We start from the raw sequence: 25,578 nt of genomic DNA, 5'->3' as shown, positions 1-25,578 counted from the left end.
CGCCCTTGGCCTAGGAGGAGGGGGGCCAGCACAATGAAGTGTCACCTATGGCAGCAGATTGTCCTGAGCAGCTTCTGGGTATGGAGCACTCGCAGTTGTCAGCATCCACACCTCTGAAAACCAGGCCCTTAATTAGTACATTGAGACCATGGCAACACTACGGACAGCTGTGGAAGAATGACTGTGAACTGAGGGTAGCGTATATTCCTAGCTTTGTTGCCCTGACACTAGATCATAATTCAAACCATTCAGTCCTTTCCCCGGGGCCGAGTTTTGCCGAATGTTTCAGACAATGCCACATTTTTACTGCTCGTCCAAATAATGGCGTAAGAGTTCATACATTTATAATTCATGACCAGCGGTTTACTTCAAACACAGTTTTTGTGTCATTTTGTTAGTAGCTTTTTGTAGCTTAAGGAACCGCAGCTGGACAGCTGTGGCCATGAGCCCTGGTTCTCTTTCGGAGCCTGCATTTCCCCTCAGTACCGTATGCACCGTAGCTGAGCTCAGCCAATGTGCTACTGGGACTGAACCCTGAGGACTGGGACTGTATAATCCAGGAGTTCTTTGCTGATGAATTGGCTCCCTTTGGCAGTCGGTCAGAGCCCCGCCTGTGACGCTCAGAGCGTCGCATGAGGCACGGCTCTTCAGTCAAGCAGTGGTTCAAAAGCGCATCGCTGTTGGGGGGATTTTTCTTAGGATGGGTTGATGGCCATCCAGGGGGAGCACGTGTGATTGTGCCTTGGTACTTGCACTTTGACGTGTCTGTTCTCATAGTGGTCCTGTGGCAATAGCACTTACTGAGCTACCGTGTGCTCATGGTACTAAAACAGCCAGGAGGGGTTGCTGACGTGTACAAGCTCTTCACCTCCTCCAAAGGATGCCCTCTAGCACGATCAGAGGACAACAGTGGAGGCGAGAGGTTGCCCATGCCACCTTCTCTCTGCTGCCATGGGTCTGGTCGGGACCCAGGAGAATTATTTGCATACGCTCCAGGTGCAGTCAATGTGTTGGGGGTACCTATACGAAATGGTGGAGCAGTAACTGGGCCTGCTTGGTTTGGGATATGAGGACATGTGTGGATTCCTTGGGACAGGGGGTGTTTGTGATATAAGGAGACCTACGTTTTTCACCTTCTCATGTGTGAGGAAAGGGAAAGAGGTGCCTGGGTCCCTTAAGTACCCGGGATGCATCATGTCGGTGCAGAATTTTGTAGGTTATGTCAGGAGCCGAGCACAAGGGTTTTATGACAATGGATATTGTCAGTAGCGAGCTAGGATATGAGAGCAGTCCAAGCATTTATCATCTTCATGCCTGGGAGAGCATGGTCCATGTCAGGTGTCGCTGGAGGTACCGGAGCTAGCTCTGCTTGGGAGAGCTGTGTGCGTGAGATCAGTGGTTTTGTTGGAGGCGGGTGACAGAGCTGTGACTGTGTTAGGAGGAGATCTGTGCGGCTCCTGATGTGTGAGAGTGCGGGGGAGAGGTGCGCGCGTACCTTCAGGATGCAGGACGCATCACCTCTGGGCAGAATTGTGTAGGTTATGCCCGCGACAGGGCAGAGGGCATTTTATTAAAATGGCTATTGTTGGCAGTGAGGTGGAGTACGAGTGGATTTTAATGAGGGGTAAGTGAAGGGGTAGGCTGAGCTGGTATCCTGTGAGTAGGCCTAAATGTGTGAGTGTACGCCAGGATCTGAGACCTCCTGAATCTGATAGTGCCACAGCCCAGGTGAGTCTATGCTGTGTGCCTACTGAGACATTGCGCAGAGCGGGTGGAGGGAAGAGGGCGTGGGCAATCTTTATCCTGTGACAGTGTTAGATGGAGCCCTGTGGAGGAGAGTGAAGAGTCTGTACATTTCAGAGCTGCAGGGTTGGCAGAGTAAAGGTATGCGTGTTACCTGGGCGTACCGGGACGCTGCTGCAAGAGGGCAGAGTTCAGGTTGTATGGGCACCCTTACCCATGCATTTCCTGGGTTTCAGAAGCTCCAGTTTTGCTCAACTCAGAGTTCTGCAAGGGGACGACATACCACCAAGCAACAGGAATGTGGCTTTTTTGCCATTGAATTTCCTAGTTTTTTGAACTGGAAAAGAGAGTTGTTGGCAGGAGTTGGTAGTCAGCTGTATCACATCTCTTGCAATTTGCATACCAAGCCAGCCAGCGTCCCGGTCATTCCCCCTACCCCACAGATGAGTGTCAGCATGCCCCCCCGGCCACGCCCCTGACCCGTTCACTGCCCCCACCCCAACCTGGCTCCATCCCCACTACTCAACCCAGACTCCCCCCCGGCAAGCAGGGAACATCTCTATCTGAAGTCTTCGCTCCCCGGTATACAAACATTTCTATTACTGTTACTCCCCTCCTCCTCTAACCTGACTCATCTGCAGTGCCTGGAGCGCAGGACATCTGTGTTACAGTGGAGCTGTGTTTCGCAATGGTTAGAGGGTGGAGTCTGTGGCAGGGCCAGTGACAGAAACTATAGACTGTTTCCATTTCAAACTATTGACAGGAGACACAGATCCCCTGACCCCTGTCCAATGGATGCGCCCCACCTCTGAGGACAGTGAGGTGTCAGAGCCTGTAGCGTTTCTATGCCATACCGTACACATTTTCTGGTCAGGCATGAAACACTCCAATTTTTCGATTAATGTTCTTCCCACACTTACTAACAGCTTCCATATTGTCGCTGTAGCGATTATTCAGACACTCACCAAATCAGAGAAAACTGTCACAGCTCCTGGACACATATCTCGTATCTGCTCCAAATTTGCTCCTATGCATTGTCTGAGGTGCATAGCCGGAATAAAGTCCACATCATTTCCATCACAATGAACCACCACAATGTCCGGTAGATCACAACCTCTTAAGTCACTGGTTAGAGGCTGCAGAGTGGGCAAAAAACATGATGCCAGTGCAGGCTACCTCTCCCCACCCAAATCAGCAATCTGTAGTCAGCAATCCCCACGCCATGGCATATTCCTTGCTCTTCCACAAACTTCTGCAACCTTGTAGTCTAGGAGTCACCCAGAATCCCCATGTTGGCAATCCTGGCAGTGCCCATATTTCTTTGCCTTCAGTGGACAAGGTACCTGTGCTGTCAGTTCCAAACCTCCATGTTAAGTGTCTTTGGAAACACCATAGTAATTTCCCATGAGATCAGGAAGTGGCCACTCCTCCTACCTCCCCCACCACTGCCTAATCAAATACAAATTTTCACAAACCAGCAATCCAAGGCTTGCCTGCCAACAGTCCTCATTTCCCTGTGCCTCAGCCCCTGTGCCTGTCCCCCTGTCCTCCTCCACTCGCCCACAAAGTCCTCTGGCTCCTCCCCACCTGATATAACAGAAATGATGGTTAGACTGGCTTCTGCCTAGTCAACTGTGTTCACAGAAAACCTCCCCATAAAATAAAAACATGCTATAACAGAGACAACTCACATCCAGTAATGTGAGTTATTAAATCTTTATTGCCTAGGTGTACAAAGGTTTGTCCTAGAAACATCAGTGGTGGGGTTTTCCTCAGAGGCAACAGCATTGGCATGTTCCCTCAGACTATCCCTCAGGCAAGTGGAGAGTGGCTGCACAGAACCCCGCTCCTGTTTTTTCCCATTGTTCGTGTGTGCGCGCCTTAGTCCTTCCACACTGCACATCTGCGCCCACAAAGACATGAACATGTTCTTAATACATTTCACAATGTGGATCCCCCACAGGCTTAGTGGGTGCCATGCACTCACTTCCTTGGGTAAAAAATGGACTGATTGAAACCCTTTGGACTTGCATCACACCAATAGTTTGATCTCTAGCTCTGAGCAAAAACACCTAGAAATTTTTGAAAAACAGTTTTTTGGGGGTGGGAGGACGCTTATATCACCTGAATCCCTGACTCAAGAGACTTGAAATTTGCTTTGGTTTGTGGGAGTGCAGAGTAGGGTTAGTGAGCTGCCTTTGAAGAAAATCAGTGCAAATATGCAGATTTTGGGGCACTTAGAAGCCTCATCCTTTAAACAGGAAAAGGGGCCTGTTCATCTCAGTGTGGTGTTCTCAGCTGAATGAGAACGCCCCATGGAGGTGATTACAACCTGAGATGATAGCTGTGAGCCATGTGATCCCCTCCATTCATCACACAGGGTGTTCCCAACCTCCTCCTGTGTGCTTTAGCACCTATGATATACATGAATTATGCTCGTCCTCAGCTACCCACCCAAAGGGGCAGGACTTCCTCAGACCCTGGGTCACATGGAGTGGGGGGAGACCAGGGGAGAGGATCTCAGACCCTTCCAAAAGTGCAAAAAACCCAAGTCCGGGTCACATGGGGGAGGAGGCCAGGGAGAATATCTGACCCTTATAGATGGGCATGCCCCCACCCCAGATACTGGCACAAGTACGGAGGGCAACAAGAGGGGCTTTGACACCCTCAGAGGGGCAATAGCTCCCAGATCTGGGCAGACACATGGCGGGAGAATGTGTGGCTGACAGGTGCCCCTGCTCTTATTCTCCCCCAGTCCTCCCACTACTCATCCCTCCATCCCAGTGTCCCTCCTCTCCACCCACCATCACCCCCATGTCTCCCTCACTTGGGCCCCCAACCTAGAACATAAGAGCGTGAAAACAGCCATACATGTCAGACCATGATCCATCTTGCTTAGTATCCTGTCTCTAACAGTGGTTCATACCAGGGCTTCCTGACAGAAAGATTCACCCATTAAGACTGTGGAACTTGTGGTGAGAGAGACCTTTACTTTGAATTCACTTAGGTTCTTAAGTTAGGTGTTGGTTACAAAGAAAGGTAAAACGCAATTGATTCTGATTTTTATGCCCCATCACTTGTAATCACTTAAAATCTATCTTTTTGTAGTTAATACATTTGTTTTATTGTTTTATTTAAACAAGTGTGTTTTGGGATAACAGGATTTGTGCATATCATTTTCTATTAATGCAATGATAGACTTTATATGAGCTGGTATTGTCCAGGAGAGAGTTGGTGTGACAGTCTATACCACAAAGCAACTCCCTGTCACTCCCTTATTCACCATGGTGATATAATTATTATGTGTTTTGTACAAAATATGCTTTTTGAAGTGGTATTTTAAGTCTTAATCTGCTGAACATTAATATCCTGTTAAGTTGTATGTGCTGTCATTGTATGTGACGTTATGAAGTGTTGCTATGTATGTGTTACTGAAATATGTTGTGAGGTTGGAAACACCCACAAGCAGCTTTTCAGGTACAACAATGCAGAAGCTAGACAGTGTGAATGGCCCATTAAGGGAAATACACACACTCACAAGGATTACCCCAGGAACTATGCAATGGAAACCTCTCAGAGATCGCACATACACAGTGGAAGCTGTTTGACTCACCTCACAGCAAAGGAACTTTCCAGCAAGATAGAAGAAGCTATAAAATGGGGAAGTGACATAATCACTTTGACCTCACTCCCCCCACAACTGAACACCTGAAAACACCTAGAAGACAAAGACTGTGACTGGCGAGGTAGTCCCAGGCAGGAAAGGAGGAATCCCAGCCTGCGTATGGAAGATTGGTGAACTGTTGTGCCATCAGGGTGAGACACAACTTGATTAAAATCCTGTCTAGTTTCTAGAACAGTGGTTCTCAACTGTGGTCCACTGCTTGTTCAGGGAAAGCCCCTGGCACACCGGGCCGGTTTGTTTACCTGCTGCGTCCGCAGGTTCGGCCAATTGCGGCTCCCACTGGCCGCGGTTCACCGCTCCAGGCCAATGTGGGCTGCGGGAAGCGGCGTGGGCCAAGGGACATGCTGGCTGCCCTTCCTGCAGCCCCCATTGGCCTGGAGCAGCGAACCGCGGCCAGTGGGAGCCGTGATTGGCCAAACCTGCAGATGCGGCAGATAAACAAACTGGCCCGGCATGCCAGGCGCTTTCCCTGTACAAGCGGTGGACCACAGTTGAGAACCACTGTTCTAGAACTTAGATTGCAATTTCTTTTTATTTCTTAGGTAATCTACTTTGATCTGTACACTTATTACTTATAATCACTTAAAATCTATCTTTCTGTAGTTAATAAATCTGTTTTATATTTTAACTAAAAACAGTGTGGTTTGAGTGAAGTGCAGGAAAAAAATCTTAGCGCAGTTAACAAAAACCTGTGTATGTCCTCTCCACATCGAGGGAGGGGCGGACTGGGTTATAAACTTACACTGGTCAGGCTTCTGACCAGAGCAAGACAGTACAGTTCTGGGGTCCTAGGCTGGGAGCGGGGTGGGGGTGGGGGTGGGGGTGGGAACTGGCTGGAGCCTCTCTATTGTTGGTTCGTGAGTGGCTGGTGAAAGCATTCATATAACTCAGCTGGGTGTGTCCCTGCCTGTGAATGTTTGGGTGAGTGCAGGACCTGGAGGGGTTTGCAGCTTGTCACATAATCACAGTGTGAGAGGAAGCCTAGGTTGGTAAAACAGAGGGCTCAGTGGTACCCCAGTTCCAGGTTGCACCCCAGGAATGCCCGTCACAGCGGGGCAGAGTAAGATGCACATTTCTGGGGGAAAGTCTGGGACTGGGAGTTCGCTGGTGTTACCCTGCAGTGTAATTTAAGAGTGGCTGGCTATAACACTCATACAATATAGCTGGGAGTGATTTACATGTTAGAGACCGTGTGTGAGCAGACCAGGAGTGGTTGCTCTCACAGCAAAGCAGTGTAAAAGGCACCCCAGGCTGGAGAATTGAGGCGACACAGCTGTCCATCAGTCCAGATTGTACCCTGAGTAATGTCACACCTTTAAACATCAGGACTGAGTAAAATTAACCCTTTCCTTTTCATCAAAGAAAGGAAAATGAGAGACTAATATTTTGCCTCCAAAGCAGAGAGACTTTAAAAGTTTTGGTTGTTTGTTTTGCATAATCACTCAATTTCGGTTTCAGTATGAAGACTTGTTTTAATTTCTTGTTCTTTCTTGTGTTCTATCAATAAACTTTAAACTTCATAATAAACCCAAGACCCCTTGTATCACTGTTTTTTCTGTTGGACAGTGAAAGAATTTATAACACCTTTAACTCTTTTGACCCTTGAAATTTAACACAACACCTCTTAAAATATTACTCTTACGGGCTGTGTAACTTTTTTGACAATGAGTAAAACCGCATTAGCGTCTCTTCATTGTTGCCATGGTAAAGGGCTGATGAGCAGCTTTGGAGGCAGGGAGTGGTGCTGTTTAAATTTTTCATGCCAGCTTTGCGAGGCGGGTTTCAATGCACTTCCTTCGCCCAGATGCCATGACAAATGGCACAATTAAAAAAAAAAAAAAAAAAAAAGCCCCAAAGCTCTTATCAGAGAGTAGCCGAGAGACGTTCTCCCTAAAACTACAGCCCAAGAGCTGAATGGGATTGCAGTTCTCTCTAGCTGAAATGCTGGGCAGTTCTGGCTATGAGAGAAAACAGTGACATCCAGTGGTAAGAGATGGGAGCTGGCTGGTGCTCATGGTTCCATGTAGGTTCAAGCTTTCATTCAAATGTTACAGTGGTAGGAGTTGGACTAGAAATGACTAAAACAAGCTGGACTTTCCCTCGGCTCCAGTGAGAAGAGTCAGCGCACAAGCAGGAGTGAATCATTGGGGAGCTGCAGTGTTAAATGAGCAGAAGGACAAGAAGGGGAGTGAATCACCCGGGAGTGAATCACTTGGGAGCTGCAGAGTTAAATGGGCCTTAGAGGGACAAGAAGAGGAATGAATCAGATACCTGAGGGCTACATTACTTGCCCCTTTTTTATGCCTCAAGAACTGTGTGTTTAAAAGTGAGATTTGAAACTCCTGCACCAAGGCTGACTTAAGGCTTTGAAATAGTTAATACGTCTTTACGCGTGTTTTCTTAGCAGCCCAGTGCTGCATCCATGCCCATCAACCAAAACGAAAATAAATACCCCCGCTTGCTACGTGTCCCAGAAATGCTGCCGAGGCAGCAGTGTGAGAACTGCCAAACATGACACAAATAGCTAAGAGCCAACAGGATCCGATTCCCACGCAAGGGTAACGGATGTATTTCTCAGTGAACAGCTGGATCCTAGATCTTTCTGGAAAAAATTCCATGCAGCAATCAGTCCTGGAGCCTGAAGCAACTGACTGTAGCATCAAAGATATGAGAGTCTGGGGCATGGAGACAAGGGAAGAAGAAGGTGAAGGAATTCTCTCCAAGTGAGTGTTCCAGTGTGGGGGTAGGCAGATTTGTCATAGCGTTTAAGGTCAGAAGGGATCATTAGATCACCTAGTCTGACCTTCTCTATATCACAGGTCACCAACCCCAGTCAGCACTGGGCACGCTAAACCCAACGTGTGTCAGCTAGGCTCGCAATAGCATGGTAAAAATAGTGGTGTGAACAACATTGTGGCACTGGTGGAGGCTCAGACCCACCCTACCCCCTTTGTCCAAACTCAATGGCTAGCCCAAGCCTCAACTTGTGCTGCAGCTATTTTTAGTGCGCAAGTGTGAGCCCCGCTAGCTGTCTACCTGGGCTGGGAGGCTCGCTCCCAGCTGCAGTGTAGACATACTCTAAGACTTTTGTGGGCCAGATCTGCAGCTGGGGTAAGCCAGTATAACTCCACTGAAGTCAGTAGCCAAACTCAAGAAGTCTTGAAGTCAGAAGTCAAGAAGTCAGAAGTCAGCGGTGCTACAAGAGTTCATCCCAGTTGAGGATCTGGCCCTGTAACTTTGTCTATACATACACTGCAGGCTTCACCTTTCCATCAACCTCTTACAAGCCCACAGCCAGCAGAGCAGCATACTCGGCGGCCCAAGGTCTCATACAACGTCTGCATATTGTTTTAATAGCAGGTGCTGCCACAAATGTTACTAAAATCCGAAGCGCTTAGTTGAAATGTAACTTCCACAATCATTTTACTAGGAAAGATCTGTGTCTGTTCGCGAGTGCACCTCTGGTTAAAACTGAGCGTGGTGAACAACAGATGTCTTCTGTCAGTTTGGGTGTTAGTACCATCACACAGCTGAGGAAAGATCAAAAGGGGATGTGTGCATCAACTCCCAGCAGATGGAATACATCTGTTTTGGACAGTTGCCATTAAGCGATTCTCAGTGCAGCCAGGCTTCATGCTTTAAAGTGATCTTGGGGTATTTCATGTAAGCACAGAATCCTGGGCTGGCCTCAGAAATTAGTGACAACGGCCCAGCTCCACAAAGGGATATAGGTGTTGCAACTCTCAGCATCACAGCAGAATCACAGGAACAGCACTGGGATTCACAAAGTCTGAGTTAGGCAGCTGGGCTCCCTATACGGTGAATGGGGGGGAGAGAGGCACCTTAGAAGGCAATCCACAAAAGCCTGCAGGCTGGGTGGGAGGCAGCTGAGCTATATGCCAATCAGAGGGGCATAGGCGATGCATATAAGAGGCTTGGGGAGGTTCCCCAAAAGCGGTTGGCAATGCAGAAGAGCAAATCCTATGGATGCCCTGCGAGTCACTTCCCTTTGGAGGCACGCCAGCCCACTGCTTTAGGAGTGCTGGAAGCGAAGCTCCTTAAAAGTGTGGGCAGGGGGCACCAGCCACAATCTGCCCTGCCCCTGCTCTGCCTCTTTCCTCTAGGTGCAGCCTGCCCGCCACTCGCTCCTCTCTGCCGCTCCTCTGCTTCCTCTTAGGGGAAGAGGCGGAGTGGGGGGCAGGGCCTTGGGAGGAGGAGCCATGGTCTATGCACTGGTGGCCCCCCACTTCTAGGGAGCTTCCGGCGCTCGCATATAAGCCTCCCCCAATGGAAGACATATGTGCCACCTATGCAGAGGGGGAGGAGGATGTAGCTCCTCCCCTGTCTCAGAGATAGGTGCCCATCTCTGCTAGCGATCCACGAATGAGAACCAGCTGCCTGGAGTGAGGCAACTTAGGCATCTAAGTTGTTTCTTGGGGGAATGAATTAGGCACTGTCTTTCACCACATAAAATGTCTGGAGGAGGAGGTGGTGATACCCACTTTTTAACCCAGTGGTTAGAGCTCTCAGGCAGGAGACCCCTGTTCAAATCCTTCTCCCCCCTCCCCCCCAGGTAGAGAAGGAAATTGAACCTGCATCTGCCACGCCCCCAGCTGTGTGCTCTAACCACTGGGCTAAAAGCTATAAGGTGGGCTTCTCCAGCAGTGGCCAAATTTTGAATGGGTCCTGATCCTACCAGCTTGGGTCCTGCACACGACATAGGGGCTGAATGCTTGTCTTCCCAGGCTGTGTGAATTGCTCCGAGGCTTAGGCAAGAGATAGGCATCTGGATACCTAGAGAGAGGCAGTAGGATGTCCACAGGCAGAAACATAGGTGCCTAGGGACCCTTTACCCTCATAATTTAGTCGCTAAGTGAGTTTAGGCGCCTACAGGGTTTGGCTGGAGTTTTGTGGGATGACAATGGAGCCTAAAACTGGGACTTAGAGACCTAAACCCCAGATTTTGGCACCTAAATACCTTTGTGGATCAGGGCCAAAGTGCCATCAGTGCGACGTTGCTTCTCATCCTCGCTCTTTCCCTCCATCAGTTTTCCATTGCATTTGGAGACACTGGTGGAAGTTCCGTCAGCCGTGCAAACACGAATCATCTAAAGGAGAAGAGGAGGAGAGAGAGGGCCAAAGAAAGGTTGGGAACCTCAGGAATGTCCACACGTCCACCTCTTAGAGCTCAATGACAAACAGCCTTTCGATTGGTGATGTAAAGGGCTTGTCTGGGCCGTTTAAAAGCTCACAGTTCAGCAAGTAGTAAAGGTTAGAAAAATAATAAAGCCACAAATAGAGCTATCAAAACCCAGGACCAGTCCTGGCATCTTACACCCAAATATGGGAAGAGAGAAATATTTTTGGCTTTCAAAAGGCAATATATTTGTGAAGTATGATTTCTTTATGCTAGTATAGCATGTGTGCATGCATATGTATGTGTATAGGGAGAGAGAGAGGCGGTGAATTTACTGAGAGCAGCTTATTATCCTGTAGACTTTCACTTCTCTATCTCCTGTGCTCACACACTTTTGGCATCTTCCGTGGCAATTTTTTAAACTTTGCACTCCAAGCAGACAGATGCTCCAAGCCATAAAGTTCAGAACTTTCCCAGAGCTTGCAGTTGTTTGCATCTGGGGCCCAGGGTTTCATTTTTTCCATGTCCAGTTCCAAGGCTCCTTTTTAAAAGACCTAAATTAATTTCCCTGATCATAAATCTAGGCCTGAAGACTTGTCACTTGCATTCAGTCAGTGATCAAGTAAGTTAGCCTTCAAAACATGGACAGTACGTGTGGGTGCGGGTGTCCGAATATCAAGGGAGCAAGCCCTTAGCTAAGTCAGACTGTATACAGTGGGGTCACTTAAACTGAAGCTGCTTTATAGGGCCTGAGCTTGAGCCATGGTGAGGGTTCTCAGGATCTTGCCCATAATTAAGTTCTAGACTGCTTCAGTGCTCTTGGTAGACTTTCACTCCTCTTGCAGTAAATGGACTTAACTCTATTTTTAGTGAAGTTTTACATCACCATGCTGTGACCGATACGGCAATTTCCTGCAATATCTTTGCAACTACTCTATTAAGTAGTTATGTATCATTGTGGCCCAGGAACTGTATGTAATGCCATGGGGGAGAGTGACCACAGCTCCTTCAGGAACTAAGAACAGGTTAGGGCAATTAAGCAAATTCACTTAAGCTGTAACATCTCCAGAGAAATACTGCCACCTGGAGAGGTTCACATTTACTGGTTCAGACTGGGATCTCCAGAGAGGAACAGACAGACAAAGGACTTTTGGCTAAATAACTTGAGTTTAAGCTGACGCAGGGCCTGCTTTCTGATCCAGAAAACAGACAGGACCTTCGGTCCAAGGAGGGCCTCAATCCGTCATGGGAAAGACTGGAAAAACTGTGGCCTACTGAGGCCCCATCAGACTGAGGGGTGACCTCTGGGAAGCTTTTAACAAGTGTATGGGAACTTTTTTTCCCTCTGTCATGTTTTCATGTTAGCAATAAATGTGCTTGCTTATAAAGAGCTGTGCGATGCCAGCAGTCACAGGTTAAGCTGTTCATAACCTTCGAAGAGAAAGAAAAGTGCAGACTTTGGCCTTTAAGGCAGTCTGGCTTGCTGGGGATAGGCAGGGAACTGTGAAGCCTGGTAAAACCCCAGTCAGGAGGGAGAGAAACATTGATCTCTGCTCAGGAGAGGTGATGGCTGAGGAGCAAGATGCCTAAGTGGATGCCCTCAAGGGACCCTGGAGGGGGAGTACAGATGTGCCCTGAACTGTGACACATGCTAATCCCGTTGGCAGTGCAACAGTTGTTGCCCACCAGGCAGGTGTTCAGTTCTGCATTCCAAGGCGGAATGTTGTCTCTTCTCCACTCAGCTGGAGGAAGGGGAGAAGGAAGCAGCCACTGCCCTACGAGGGGGAAGCACCAGGAGGAAGTGTTGGTTCCCATTGTTTGCTGCAGCAACTCCCAGTGTGAAAGGAAGAGGAGTTGGCCTTGATAGGGCTGCACCCTCTTCACAGTGAAGACATAGCCTTCCAGAAGCCCCCAGCCAAAGCTACCAGTGCCTCTTGTGACCAGAGGCCCTGCCACCACTCCTGGGGTGGGTGAGGAGAGAGGAGATAGGTCTTTTGCCAGTAGGCCTTTCTATTGGAGTAAAACTTCTCTTATGGTGAGGGAAGGAAATCCCAGTTTGCTATAAAAGGGTTCACTGAATGTATCCCTGTCTTTGTGCATGTGAAATATATAGTATGTGTATATAGCCTGATAACATGAGAGAATCCTGCAAACCATGCCATGTAATAGGGTTTTTTCAATCTTTAATGTCTCTGATCCTCACACTGGTCTGGGGAGCGGCTCTGAAAGGAAACGCTAGCAGCTGGAGAAGAAAGCTTTCCATTAAAATCAATTGACTTTATTCTCTGAGCAAAGCTATATAGATTTATTTTATAGTCATGTGAACAGCAGAGAGTTTGGCAGTAATGGTAGGCTCAGAAGTATGCACTGTCTTCCTGTTTGGCCCTCCTGCTATCAATTCTGAAAGACACCCAGCTCATGTTGTTTATAAACAAAGCAGTGACTTGAAATATTTCTCCAATGGGCTTTAGAAGAACATGTTACATCTGAGGCCTTTGCATGACAGTGCAAGGAATAAGTAACCTCAACTAAATGGGTTATCATCAAGCATGGCAGACGTAAAGAACCAATGATACATTTCAGCAAACTCTAAGAAAAACAATTTTATCAAAGCTTCATTAAACTGTCATGGTCCAGGCCTGCCATTATTTTTCCATCATTGCTTCTTTAAAACAAATATGTCTACTGAAATGTAATCCTCTTCCTGGAAAACAAATACCGAGACCAGATTTTCAGCTGATGTCAATCATTATAGCTCCTTTGAAGCCAGGGGAGCAAACAAAGCTACACTGATTGACACCAGCTGAAACTCTGGCCCTGAGTGGAGAGGACATTAAACAAAAGCAACAGATACGAGAGCATTTCAGTTATGCAATCAGATGACAAGGGTCAGCTAGGGCAACATAGTCCATTGCTAAAATAGATCACATGATCCTTAAAGAGGCTAAATCTGATTTTCTTGGGATTCAAGTATCTTTTATACCGCTACTATTCCGAAAGAGCCTAGCTAATGGCCATCTTATCAAACTATATTTTAATGAATGAGTTAGTAAATAATCAGTACTTCCTCCACAATAACGCTTGCCAGTGGGATTTTTCAGAAGCACCTGGACTAACCACTCCCATTGAAATCAATTTACTTTAGGTCAACTCTGAGTTCTGAAAATCCCACTCTTCTTCTTTATAGATCAGTCTACTTTTTTCTAATTCGCATGAGGATGTCCTATTACCAGAGGGCTCAACCCTGCCAATGTCTCAGTAGTACTTTACTCTGCAAGTAGTCTCTATTGTAAGTGTCAAAGTCAGGCAAGAAGAACTGGCCCTACTGTTTGGAACAACATGTTCATCAGCATGAAACTGATTCTGATCTCGATTACACTGGATTCTGATTTCACTGAATGAAAGCTCAGACTGTCTCTCCTGACTCCAAACTCCCAGAGTAAGGGGAGCAGGATTGGGCCATGAATCGGCAGGAGGAAAATATTTGGTTAGTTCATGGATAGCTTGATAAAATCAGCAATAATGGAAAGGGAATTGCAGGAAAAGTATCTACAGCAACAATTTAATGAGGCTTACGTAACCTACTCTATGGTATGCAAAGTTGGAGTGTTGCACTGGTTCTTTATTAAATCACATAAGCCATCCTAATAAGTTTCTGATGTAAAAAAATATATCTATAAATCATGCCTTAGTAAGGAACAATGCAGCTGCTACGGAGTTGGAAGTAGCTTTTAGCCAATTAAAATGCAGCATAGATCTAACGTGCTCTAATGCATTACCAGGCCATGATGACTTTATTTGCAAACAGTTTATCTATTTGTGTATATATATATAAAATGTATTTATGTGCAAATAGATAAACTATTTATATATATTCCTGATGCCAAACAGAATAACCTGGCCTACACATCAGCAGTAGGAGCCCTGCTGTTACACAATCATGAACTGACACACGTACGGCAATTTATCCTTGCATTTCTTGTCAAACCACTTGCCAATGGCAACCCCTGACAAGGCTGCACAGTTCTCCAGTTTGCCGCCATCCGGCTGGGTGGTGATCTCAGTCTCCCAGTTCCGGTAGCGGATGCTGCTGCCTGTCATGTCCACCCATTTGCCCTCAGCTGCCAGGTCATTGACGCCAAGCCAGACATCTGCTTCTGACCCAATACTCTTCCTCATGTACTCGTAGAGTGCGTCGTTTTCATCCCCGTTCTGGGGGGTGCTGAGGGTGCCGCCCTGGGAGATGCAGTCTTCACTGGCCTCGTGATATGTCTTGGTGTCAGAAAACGCAAGGAAGCACTTGAGGTGAATTTTAGTGCCCTTCAAACACACTAAGAAATGACAAAAAGACAAGGTACAAACAGAAAAAGAACATGTTGTAAAGACAGTGCCTGAGAGGGGGTCATCAGTAGCAAATGTTACAGTCGAATTCAAAATTTTATTCTCACACCCTGTATCGGAATTGGGTAGTAGTGTATCACTGACAGCCCCAGGTCATCGTCAGGGGAGTCCAACCTGGGACCTCTGGAGCGAAATGCATGAGCCTCGCTGCTTGAGCTTAAAGCCGCATTGCTCTTAGTTAAGGCTGTAGCAGACTCATTAATCTCTAGATGACCTAGGTACCACTAGAGGGGGACAGGGCATCACGCCCAGTAGGCATGGGTTACAGTAGCCCTTTAAATAGTTTGGAAGCCCTATAATGGGCCAGCCTGTCTTCTATACCCTGTCAGAGCAGCAGTGTATGTCTGTCGCGAGGCCTTGTATGGTTGTATATAGTTAGTAAACATGGTTATGTGGAACCCCAGCTGCGTCCATGTGCCTTCCAAATTTGAATAGAAAGCGAGAACTCAAATCCCCATTTCCCCTTGTTTTAAGTTGCTCCTAAACTTTCCCAAACAAATTCCTTATGGGCTGAACTTTTTCATCCTTGGTCTCGGCACAACATTGCAGAGTTCTGGAAAACTTGTGCATATTTGCTGCAGCTGTTTGAGTTATGCAAGCATGAAAGAGACTCCCTTTTTCACAGGTTTTGATCAGCAATGTTGCACTTGAATAACTTAAGCTCTTCAGAAAAATTTCCTCCTTGCCCCATTGCTAAGAATTTTTAAACTTTCTACTCTCTCACAATGATATAGTTGTTAGTAGAAATTACACATTTTTAAAGTTTTAAGCACTGAAAGCCTCTGGGCACCTTATTTAAAAACAAACAAACAAACAAACCCTAATAGGAGCCAGGTATGAATATTCAAACTGTTTTTTAAAGTCCCATTGAACCTGGACTTGTGTCTGAAACCTAAATGTAATCCATATTCTTTTTCAAAGAAGATCATTAGATATGGGACAAAATTCTCCTCTTTAAGCCACACTGTGGGTCTCAGGTCTATTGCATGATCTGCCAACACACCTTCTACTGATGTCAGTGGAAGTTCTTCACATGATACTAGTGTGGAATACATAGATTGTAAACACTTTGGAACAGGGACCATCTTTTGCTATGTGTCCTAGCACACCAGGACTCTGAGCCCTGATTTGGGTCCCTAGGCAATAATGTATTACAAACAATAATAATAGAATATGCTAACGTGATCTGATTGCAATGCGGTTCAGACAGAAGGGTGATGGCTGGCTGCACAGCAAAGTGAAAACTGTGGGAAATGTTAAAGTACAGCATCCCCTATACTCTATCCTTCTGACCGATGAAGGAAAAATGACCATCTGAGTTAGCTTTCTGTGTTATTGTAGCCGTGTTGGTCCCTGGATATTAGAGAGACAAGGTGGGGGAGGTAATATCTTTTATTGGGCCAACTTCTGTTGGTGAGAGAGACCAGCTTTTGAGCTACACAGATCTCAAGAATTGCTCTGTGACGTTCAAAAGCTTGTCTTTCTCGCCAACAGAAGTTGATCCAATAAACGATACTACCTCACTGATCTTGTCCGTCTGATTTAGTGCCACCGTAAAACTCTCAGTATTTCTAATGAGAAGTTCCAGCATATAAAGAATTATTGAGCCATGTACTGTACAATTAATGCCATTAAAAGTCTGAGCAGCTCCATCTGTCTGAAAATATTGTGAAAATACCACACATAGCATTAATCTAATTATGAATGCATCATTAATGATGGAATTCTAACCCAAATACACCAGGACCTCTCTTCACACCCTTGTCAACATGTACAGAGAGATTGTAACCACGTTTTAATTAGCACCAATCTCAAAGCAATAACTGTGTATTCAACAATGAGCTCTTTACCTGTCTGAAGTGCTTGCTTTTCTTTCAGTAAAGCCACCTCCTGGGAGATGTTGTCAATCAGAGCCTTAAGATCTTCAATCATTTTGAGGCTCACACCATCTGTGGAACAAATCAAGAGATGAACGCAAACATCTCATGTACATCTAATGAATGCAATTGAGGTTATTAGTGTCACCAGAGCTCCTTCTCTCTCCTCCTCCAAAAACTCCTTAAAAGACTCTGGTTCCGCAATGCATTCTATTGCAGGCTGACCACCTGCCACTGCATTTGTATTATAGTGGCCTATACACTACCACCTTGTGCCTGTACAGCATTCGCCCACTGGGGTATGGAATGTGTTACTACTTTGGGACAGTAAAGGGGCAGTTTGTGGAACTATGGACCCGATCCAAAGCCCACTGAAGTCAATAAGAGTCCTTCCATTGATTTCAATGAGCTTTGGATCAATTTCCTGGATCAATAATACAAACAGAAGGGAACTGTCGAAGAAGTCCTTAACAGAGTTCTTCTGGCTCTCTCCATACTCTTTAAAGAATTATTTGATTTGTATGTAATCCTTGAGACACCAAAGGATTAATATGTTCCCAGAAGCTTCTGAGCAAGTGTTCTCTGCCCACTGACAGCATGTTCTAATGGTGTAATGCTTCTCAAGTATGTCTTTTTTAGCAGAGCATATCAAGCTTCAATATCCTTGATGGAGTTGCTTAGAACCACCTGGAATGGGTTCCTCCTGCTTAGAGAACACTGGTTCCTGCTTGTGTGGTTGAGTTGAATCTATTACTAAAACTCATGTATTCTGCTATGTTATTCTGTTATGTGTTTCACTCTTCAGACTCTTAAAAACTGTTTACTCCATACACTACAACTCTAGTAGGGGAATAGTAAGGTCATACTGAAGTTTGAGTGAGACACCATGGTTACATATGTAGTTAAAGAAACTGAAGAATCCACAAAGTTTGCCAATGAGTGAGAATGAACAAAACTTTCAGGTAGTGAATTCCACACAGCAAAGATTCTTAGGGGAAGAATGGATTTTGGAAACAGTCATTGTGTTCAGTAGGGTCCCTGTAATAGTTTTATCTATGCTTAAGGATCCGTTTTTCTCCCACTGTTGATGGAGTATTGGATGCTCACCAGAGGCCATCAGCACTGTTCTCTGCTTCCATTGCTGGTGGACAGTAGAGAAGAATATGAAGCACTCAGTCCCACTCCACCCCACCTCTGGAGTCGAGTGCAATTTCCCTGCAGCACTCCTAGGAGCCCTGGGCAAGGTTAGATCCTCTCTCTCTTTCTTCTTCCCCACCCCTCTGCCAACTAGTTTATTTTATCTAGTGATCTCTATCTAAATACTTCCTGAGCCCCTCCAAACTACTGAACCCTCCCCTTCCAAATCTTGTGCTCTTGCTTTTTTCCCATAGGAACAATGGCTTAGTTCATTTTCTTGAAGTGGGGTGTGAAGAACTTTTTGAGAGAGAGGCAAGTCAGAGAGATGAGTTTTGCATTTAGTCGTGAAGAGACTGAGGCCCGTAATGGTTGTTGTCTCTTGCAAGCCTGGTCTGTAGCTTTGGTCCAGCTCCTTGGAGAGTTTCCCCTGTCGCCCGTGATCATGCGCTGCCCCCAATCCCATTGGATGACACTTCTGTTGCCAGGGCCGGCTCTAAGTTTTTTGCCGCCCCAAGCAAAAGATTTGCCACCTCAAGCTCCGAGAGCGCAACTGCCCAAGAAAAAAAAGAAAAAAAAAAGGGTGGCTGGAATGCTGTCCCTGGAATTGTGCCGCCCCACGCACGTGCTTGCTTTGCTGGTGCCTAGAGCCGGTCCTGTCCATTGCTCCAGTGGAGTGCAGTTCTTCTGATAGGTCCTGGTCATGCTGGGAGAGAGGCCTCACTGGTAGCTAGGGCCAGTCCCATTAAGGGCTTTGAATGTCATGACAGAGACCATGAATGGGACTTCGTATTCAGTAGGAAGCCTGTGTCATCGTGTCTTCACTGCTGTTTTTAGAATGTGAGGCTGATTAAAGCTAACTGGAGTATGCCTCCCCAAGCTGCAAATCTCACCTTCAGCTGCTGTGTGGACATACCCAGAGAAGGGCAATTTTCTAGTAGTGGTGGCTCTGCAGGAGCTGGCCTGCCAGAGGGGGTGAGGGAGCAAGAAGCTATGGGGTCTCCACAGGGATGGCCCCTGTCTTCGGTGGCCCCCTAGCGATCCATGAGTTTCTTGGATTTTAAGACCAGAAGGGACTGTGACGAACAGCTGGTCTGATCACTGTTCCGGATGGTTACTGGCCCTCACTGTTAAAAACGGGAAGTCTGTTTTTGGAGACAAGATCATTTGGTCCATCTATGCAGATTATATACTTCACTCTCACCAAAGAAGTGATCCAGTGGAGACTCCATGAGGTTTCCCTCCTGATTTTCTGTACCTTATGTGGGGTTTTCTGGGGGTGGGGGTGATCTGGCCTTTAGGAGTGATAAGATTATAAAACAATATTTAGTTCTTCTTTGGTACTCTCCTATCACTCTATTGAAGTCATTTCCCATGTAATTAAATGTGCCATTACCACTAATGTCACTGATCTATGGCTTAGTTAGAGTAATTGCAACTTCTGTAACCAGCTACTAATTGGTACTCTGGTTACTCTCATTTAGAAATAATTGAGCTTTTATCCCTTTGATGTTGCAGCAAACAGGACAATAACGGGGTGGTATTCACTGTATCTATACAGCTGCTCCCAAGAAACTATTTCTATACCTATCCTGCCATAAATGTGGTGGTGTTTCTATGGGGGAACCTGATGTGGTGAAAGCAAATGTGACAATCTACGCATGCAGACCTTAGGCCAGGTCTATCCTGGAAATGCTGGCTCTGGTGAATTGATTAAGTAAGCAGAGTTACTACATGAGATCAGTTGGAAAGCAACACTGAAAGCCCTATAAAAGACGGGCGGTGAAGATTATAATGTGTCATGAATAGAAAACAAAAGCATCAAGAGGAGTGTATTAAACTGCTTTAATCATTGCTCAATTAACTTTAATGGGTTCCATTAACACTGAAGCATTAGTTATTATTTTGGTACCTTTGAGGAAAACACATCGTGGGAAACTTCTCATTAATACAGCTGCTATTGTAAGGGAGCCTCCCTAGCAATGTAAGGGCTAGTAGCCTTAACCCAACATACTACGACGAAAAGAGGAAGGATGGTTTTATGGCTAAAGCACAAGAGTTCTGGCGTCTATTCCTGGCTCTGCCACAAACACTGTGTGTGGTTCTTGGGAAACTTACTTGTCTTAACCCTTCTGTGCCTCACTTTCCCCATCTGCCAAGGGTGACAGCAATTCTCCCTGCAGTCATGAGCACTGAGCACCTCTGCAAATCTGGCACCAAGAAAATGAGGAACACTAAACTGGCAGCCAACTGTGAAAAGTTTGGTTTAAGTGACTTGCCCAGCATCACACAGGAACTCTGTGGCAGAGGCAGGGTTAGCATCCAATTCTCCAAGGCACAATTCAACTTCTTTAACTACGGGACCTTCACTTCTCTTCCCGCAATCTCCTGCCTTGTTCACTACGTGCCCTTCCAACTTCTGTAAAAAATAAGGCCCAGACCACAGCCACATTCGTTACACAACCCTGATTCAGCCACAGTGCACCATCATCCTCTGTGCTGAATGAGACAGGGGTCAATAATGTCATTCATAAATGGAAGGGGGAAACTCCGTCAAGGAAGAAAACTGTGTAGCTAAGGTACTGCAGTGGGAAGCAGGAGGTATGGGTTAAATTCCCAATTCTGGTACTAGATTTCAGAGTAACAGCCGTGTTAGTCTGTATTCGCAAAAAGAAAAGGAGTACTTGTGGCACCTTAGAGACTAACCAATTTATTTGAGAGAGCTTACTCTCTCTCTGCCTCAATTCCCCATTTGAAAATAGGGATAATAACTATTCTCTATCTCACAGTGCTGTTGTGAGGATTAATTTGTGTCTCAAAGATAGACAGAGCCTATGGACATCATAGTAAAGCCTATACATTGTTTAAAAAGTGGTCACAGTAACTCCAAACGTTGGTAGAACTTTCCCCATTCCCCTGCCCAAATATCTGTGATAAGCCGTTTCTATGGACCCTGTGTATAATTGAACAGTGAAGATAACCTGTAATACACTCATCTGAACTGAACCCCATGAAGAAATCCATTAAGATTCAGATGGAAACTATTCCTGTTCAGTTGTTTGTCTTTAAATAATCTATCCTGATTTATAGCATAAATAGCATATAACATAACTTATACCAAAGTAAGTGGTAGTGTAGACAAGGGCTAAGGGTATGTCTCCGCTGCAATGGGGGGTGTGGTTAAAGCTCAGGTAGGCATAGCCACGCAACCTTTAATCTAGCTGCCACAGCTTGAAGCTGTTTCCATCCTATACAGGGTTTAGAGTTTGGTTCAATGGCTCTTGGCACCCCCACTATACAAATTGTTCCAGTGTCCCTGAGTGTTGATTGGTCATGAATTTTCACTTCCCTCCCTCATTGTTTCAGTTTTGTAACTTTTTTTCCTCCCCTTTCTTTGTTGAAATCTGAAAAATGCTGGCCACTCTTATTAGTGGGGAAAACTTTCCAGAGAGGCCTGGACCTCCAGCTTGCCACTGCTGAAGAGTCGAGCTGGTTGGTAAATGGGTTGGTATTTTTCTGTGGAGAATTTCGACTTTTCATTGAAAGTCAAAAAAATCTTGGGCTGAAGACTGCCAGAGGCTGAAACAATGTTGTGGTTTTGGCCAAAAAGTTTTGGAGCGTGGATGAAAATTTTGGAGGCAAGTAGACATTTTCAGTGAACATTTTCATTCCATTGAGGAAAAGTGTGATGGAAACTTTTTAACCAACCCTACTGAAGAGCCCAGTTGTCAGCAAACAATTGCAAAGAGAAAAATTCCATTGCTATAATGAGTGAAGCAAAATTCCTCTGAGAAACACAAATGCACCAGCTGGTACAAGTTGGGGGGGGTGTTCCACACCCCAACTTGTACCAGCAGGTGCACACACACACACACCCTGCACCAGTGGAGGTGAGTGAGTGTTTTGGACCCTTACTGCAATATTTTTTTTAAAATAAACATGATTAGGGACTTCACTGAAAGACCAAGCACAAGGAAAAGCTCATTCAAATACAAACTTCTGAGGAAAAATAACCAAACTGGGAAGAGACTACAGAAAATGACTGGCCAAGTAAATGGTTTGTTTAAATATCTTCTTTCAGGTTTGCTCCAAGATGAAAATTCCATGTTTAAAAGGAATTCAAATATCTGGAGGAACAGTCTGATACAGCTGTGAAACTGTCTTCTCCAAAGTATTGCCCCACAAATTCTAAGGGCTGGAGTGAGCTCACAGTGGTCATCAGTTACTCACCCAAGTAGTCCTTCAATTATTTGTATTGTGCAGAAACAGGGACGGGCGAGTAAACCCCAGTGCATTTATTTTTCTATACACTATCTGCTAATGACAGGTTTCAGAGTAACAGCCGTGTTAGTCTGTATTCGCAAAAAGAAAAGGAGGACTTGTGGCACCTTAGAGACTAACCAATTTATTTGAGCATAAGCTTTTGTGAGCTACAGCTCACTTCATACTTCACTGTATGCATCCGATGAAGTGAGCTGTAGCTCACGAAAGCTTATGCTCAAATAAATTGGTTAGTCTCTAAGGTGCCACAAATACTCCTTTTCTATCTGCTAATGATTATTCTTCACTAGATGTATCTGGAGTACAACTTAATATACACTTGAGGCAAATGTTTTAAAATAGGATTTGGAGACCACTGCTGATATTTGTTAATAAAGTTATATAATCATAGAAATTATGTACTTCCTCTATTTCTTGGAGTAAATATTCTGTCTACTCTGCTTCTGAATTTACATCAACTCTTTCCCTTCTGTCATTTTATTTTCCTCTTAAAATGGGATGGGGGAGATTAAGGATCATTAAAATGAGATTTTTATACAGGAAAAAATGATAGAAACATAGAGATAATATATACAGTATGTTGCTATCTGAATTTTAGAACAAATGGTTCATTATGGGGACATCCTATACAACTTAATAGAAGAAAATAACTTTGGGAGGATTTTTTTTTTAAAACAAGCAATAGAATTTAAATGTCCTTGTTATAGAATTCTACAGGATGGTCCAAAAATCCTGTAGGAAAAAAAGTGATGGTCTGTTAAAGTCTATATGTTTTTAGAATAATTTTGATAAAATGCTGTTAAATACAGGCCCACCTAATGAACCTTCCCAGCTCCCTACCTTTCTTGGAGCTTGCTGTCCTTTGCTTGGATGTGGAGGCTTGCTGGACTGTAACCTGCACAAGGCAAAAGAGGCACAGAAGCAAGCAGGCGCCTCGAAACTTCATCCTGCTGCTGCTCCTGACCGAGTGGATTTGGAGTGGCGTTGATCTGCCCTGAGCCAGCCTTCTTAACACAGGCTTTAATCAAAAATGTCTGTCCAAGAAATCCTTCCAGACTCGCTCACAGCGTTCCAGGGACGAGAGGGAGAGAGAATTCCACTGAGGGCTGGGACAAATGCAGTATCCTGGGCTTAGAGAAAGTTCAAAGAATTCCAGTGGACAAAGGAAAAAAGGGATGATTCTTTTATTTCTTAGGATGTTTGTGTTAAGCATGTCAGATTGTGAGGCAAATTAACCTGGTTAGTGATTTAAAAATATAGATGTTTATTGTGCCCTGAATTATTTCCTGTGGATTTCAGTAAAGCTGTAAGGGATTGATCCTGTGTTCCTGATACATCCCAAACTCCCATTGGAATCACTGGGAGTTCGGGATGCAAAATGAGTGTAAAATTGGCTCCTAAGACTATAGCTGGGACCCCAGATTGTCCCCTCCCATGAGGATCCCCCACAGGGTTCCTTTCAGCAGGACAACATCAGGAGGGTCTCATCATGGTATTTTCTCCAAATTGTTTGGCATGGGCTGCCCCTTGCCTGCAACAAAGTGAGGGCTTTGGACCCCGGACATTGCAGATTCCCTGATACTAGAGGCCAGGGCCATTCACGTGGAAACCCCCTGCCTCCATGTTGTCCATCTGCCCCCTTTCAGCTCTCTCCAACTCTGCCATGGCTTTCTCTGCAGGCTGAAACCCTTGGTTGCCATGAGAAATGGGAGTTAGAGGAGAATAGTGGAGAACAAGTATTGTTCCATCTCCTCAGTCCTGGGAACCATCTCAGAAGTAAATATAGTTGGACCAGCTTCTGAGGGATGGGATTCCCCAGGGGGTGGAGGGGAGGAACAATGTGTTTCCATCATCCTTTCCTCTCCTGATCCCACCCCTTACACGTGCTGGCTCACTATGTCCTGGAAGATTGGGAGATAATGCCATGAAGGGGGCTGGTCCCTTTTCCCCTTCGTTTGGGCCAGAGGAGCCTGCAGCTGCACAAGGTCTGATCTGGCTGTAGGGCATTTAGTATAATTTTCAACATAGTTTTGTATTGGTTAATGATAAAATCATAGAAATGTAGCTCTGGAATGGACCTCAATAGGTCATATGTTCCAGTCCCCTGCTGGGAAGCGGGACTAAGTATTATTCTAGACCATTATTATTCTAGACCATCCCTGACAGGTGTTTTTCTAACTGTTCTTAAAAACCTCCAGTGACACAGATTTCACAACCTCCCTAGGTAATTTGTTCCAGAGCTTAAGTACCCTGACAGGTAGAAAACTTTTCCTAATGTTTAACCTAAATCTCCCTTGCTGCAATTTAAGCCCATTGCTTCTTCTCCTATCCCCAATGGATAAGGAGAACAATTATCACCCTCCTCTTTATAACATCCTTTTATATCCCCCCTCAGTCTTCTCTTTTCCAGACTAAACAACCCCAATTTTATTCAATCTGTCCTCACAGGTCATGTTTTCTAGACCTTTAATCATACCTGTTGCTTTTCTCTGGACTTTCTCCAATTTGTCCATGTCTTTCCCAAAGGCGCCTTATCAGTGCTGATTAGAGCGGAAGAATTACTTCTTGTGTCTTGCTTACACTTGTTAAGACATCCCAGACTGATGTTCACTTTGTTTTGCAAACATGCGTTACGTTGTTGACTCATATTTAGTTTGTGATCCATGAAAAACCCCAGATCCTTTTCTGCAGTGCTACGTCCTAGGCAGTCATTTCCCATTTTGTATTTGTGCAATTCATTGTTCCTTCCTAAGTGGAGTACTTTAAATTTGTCCTTATTGAATTTCATCCTATTTATTTCAGACAATCTTCCCAGTTTGTCTAGATCATTTTTAATTCTAATCCTGTCCTCAAAGCATTTGCAACCCCTCCCAGCTTGGTGTCCTCTGAAAACTTTATAAGTGTCCTCTCTCTGCTATTATCCATAATTATTTATGAAAATATTGAATAGACCCAAACCCAGGACAGATCTCTATGGGGCCCCACTTGATATGCCAGGGGTGGGCAAACTACAGCCCACGGGCTGGATCCGGCCCCTCAGGGATTTGGATCTGGCCCGCGGGATTGCCCCCCGTGGTGCCACAGGCCCTGCGCTGCTCTCAGAAGCGGCCGGCACCACGTCCCTGGGGCCCCAGGGCAGGGGGCAGAGGGCTCCGTGCATTGCCCTTGCCTCCAGGCACCGCCCCCCGCAGCTCCCATTGGCCGGGAATGGGGAACCGTGGCCAATGGGAGCTTCGGGGGAGGTACCGGGAGGCGCGGCAAGGGCAGCATGCGGAGCCCTGTGCCCCCCCTTCTCCCAGGGGCCACGCAGGGACGTGGTT

General features: G+C 45.7%; 1 protein-coding gene across 1 annotated transcript; it reads right to left on the bottom strand.

Moving 5' to 3' along the window:
* Window positions 1-12,857: 12,857 nt before the first annotated feature.
* CLEC3B (C-type lectin domain family 3 member B) lies at window positions 12,858-23,861 on the bottom strand. Its single transcript, XM_074943270.1, has 3 exons — window positions 23,099-23,861; window positions 16,817-16,915; window positions 12,858-14,896 (listed from the first exon to the last, which is right to left on the bottom strand). Exons 1-3 carry the CDS (start codon window positions 23,202-23,204, stop codon window positions 14,496-14,498), a joined length of 606 nt encoding a protein of 201 aa, XP_074799371.1. The 5' UTR covers window positions 23,205-23,861; the 3' UTR covers window positions 12,858-14,495.
* Window positions 23,862-25,578: the final 1,717 nt, after the last annotated feature.

The sequence above is a fragment of the Natator depressus genome, chromosome 2 (assembly GCF_965152275.1).
Source record: "Natator depressus isolate rNatDep1 chromosome 2, rNatDep2.hap1, whole genome shotgun sequence".
NCBI lineage: Eukaryota > Metazoa > Chordata > Testudines > Cheloniidae > Natator > Natator depressus.
This window is presented reverse-complemented; position numbering and strand designations above follow the sequence as displayed.

What these genes read in the sequence shown, in the direction of transcription:
- CLEC3B (XM_074943270.1), bottom strand. Translation starts at nt 23,204, where the DNA reads ATGAAGTTTCGAGGCGCCTGCTTGCTTCTGTGCCTCTTTTGCCTTGTG. An exon ending in GACAGCAAGCTCCAAGAAAG is followed by an intron (nt 16,916 to 23,098) that starts GTAGGGAGCTGG and finishes TTTGTTCCACAG; the next exon opens with ATGGTGTGAGCCTCAAAATG. An exon ending in AAAGCAAGCACTTCAGACAG is followed by an intron (nt 14,897 to 16,816) that starts GTAAAGAGCTCA and finishes GTCATTTCTTAG; the next exon opens with TGTGTTTGAAGGGCACTAAA.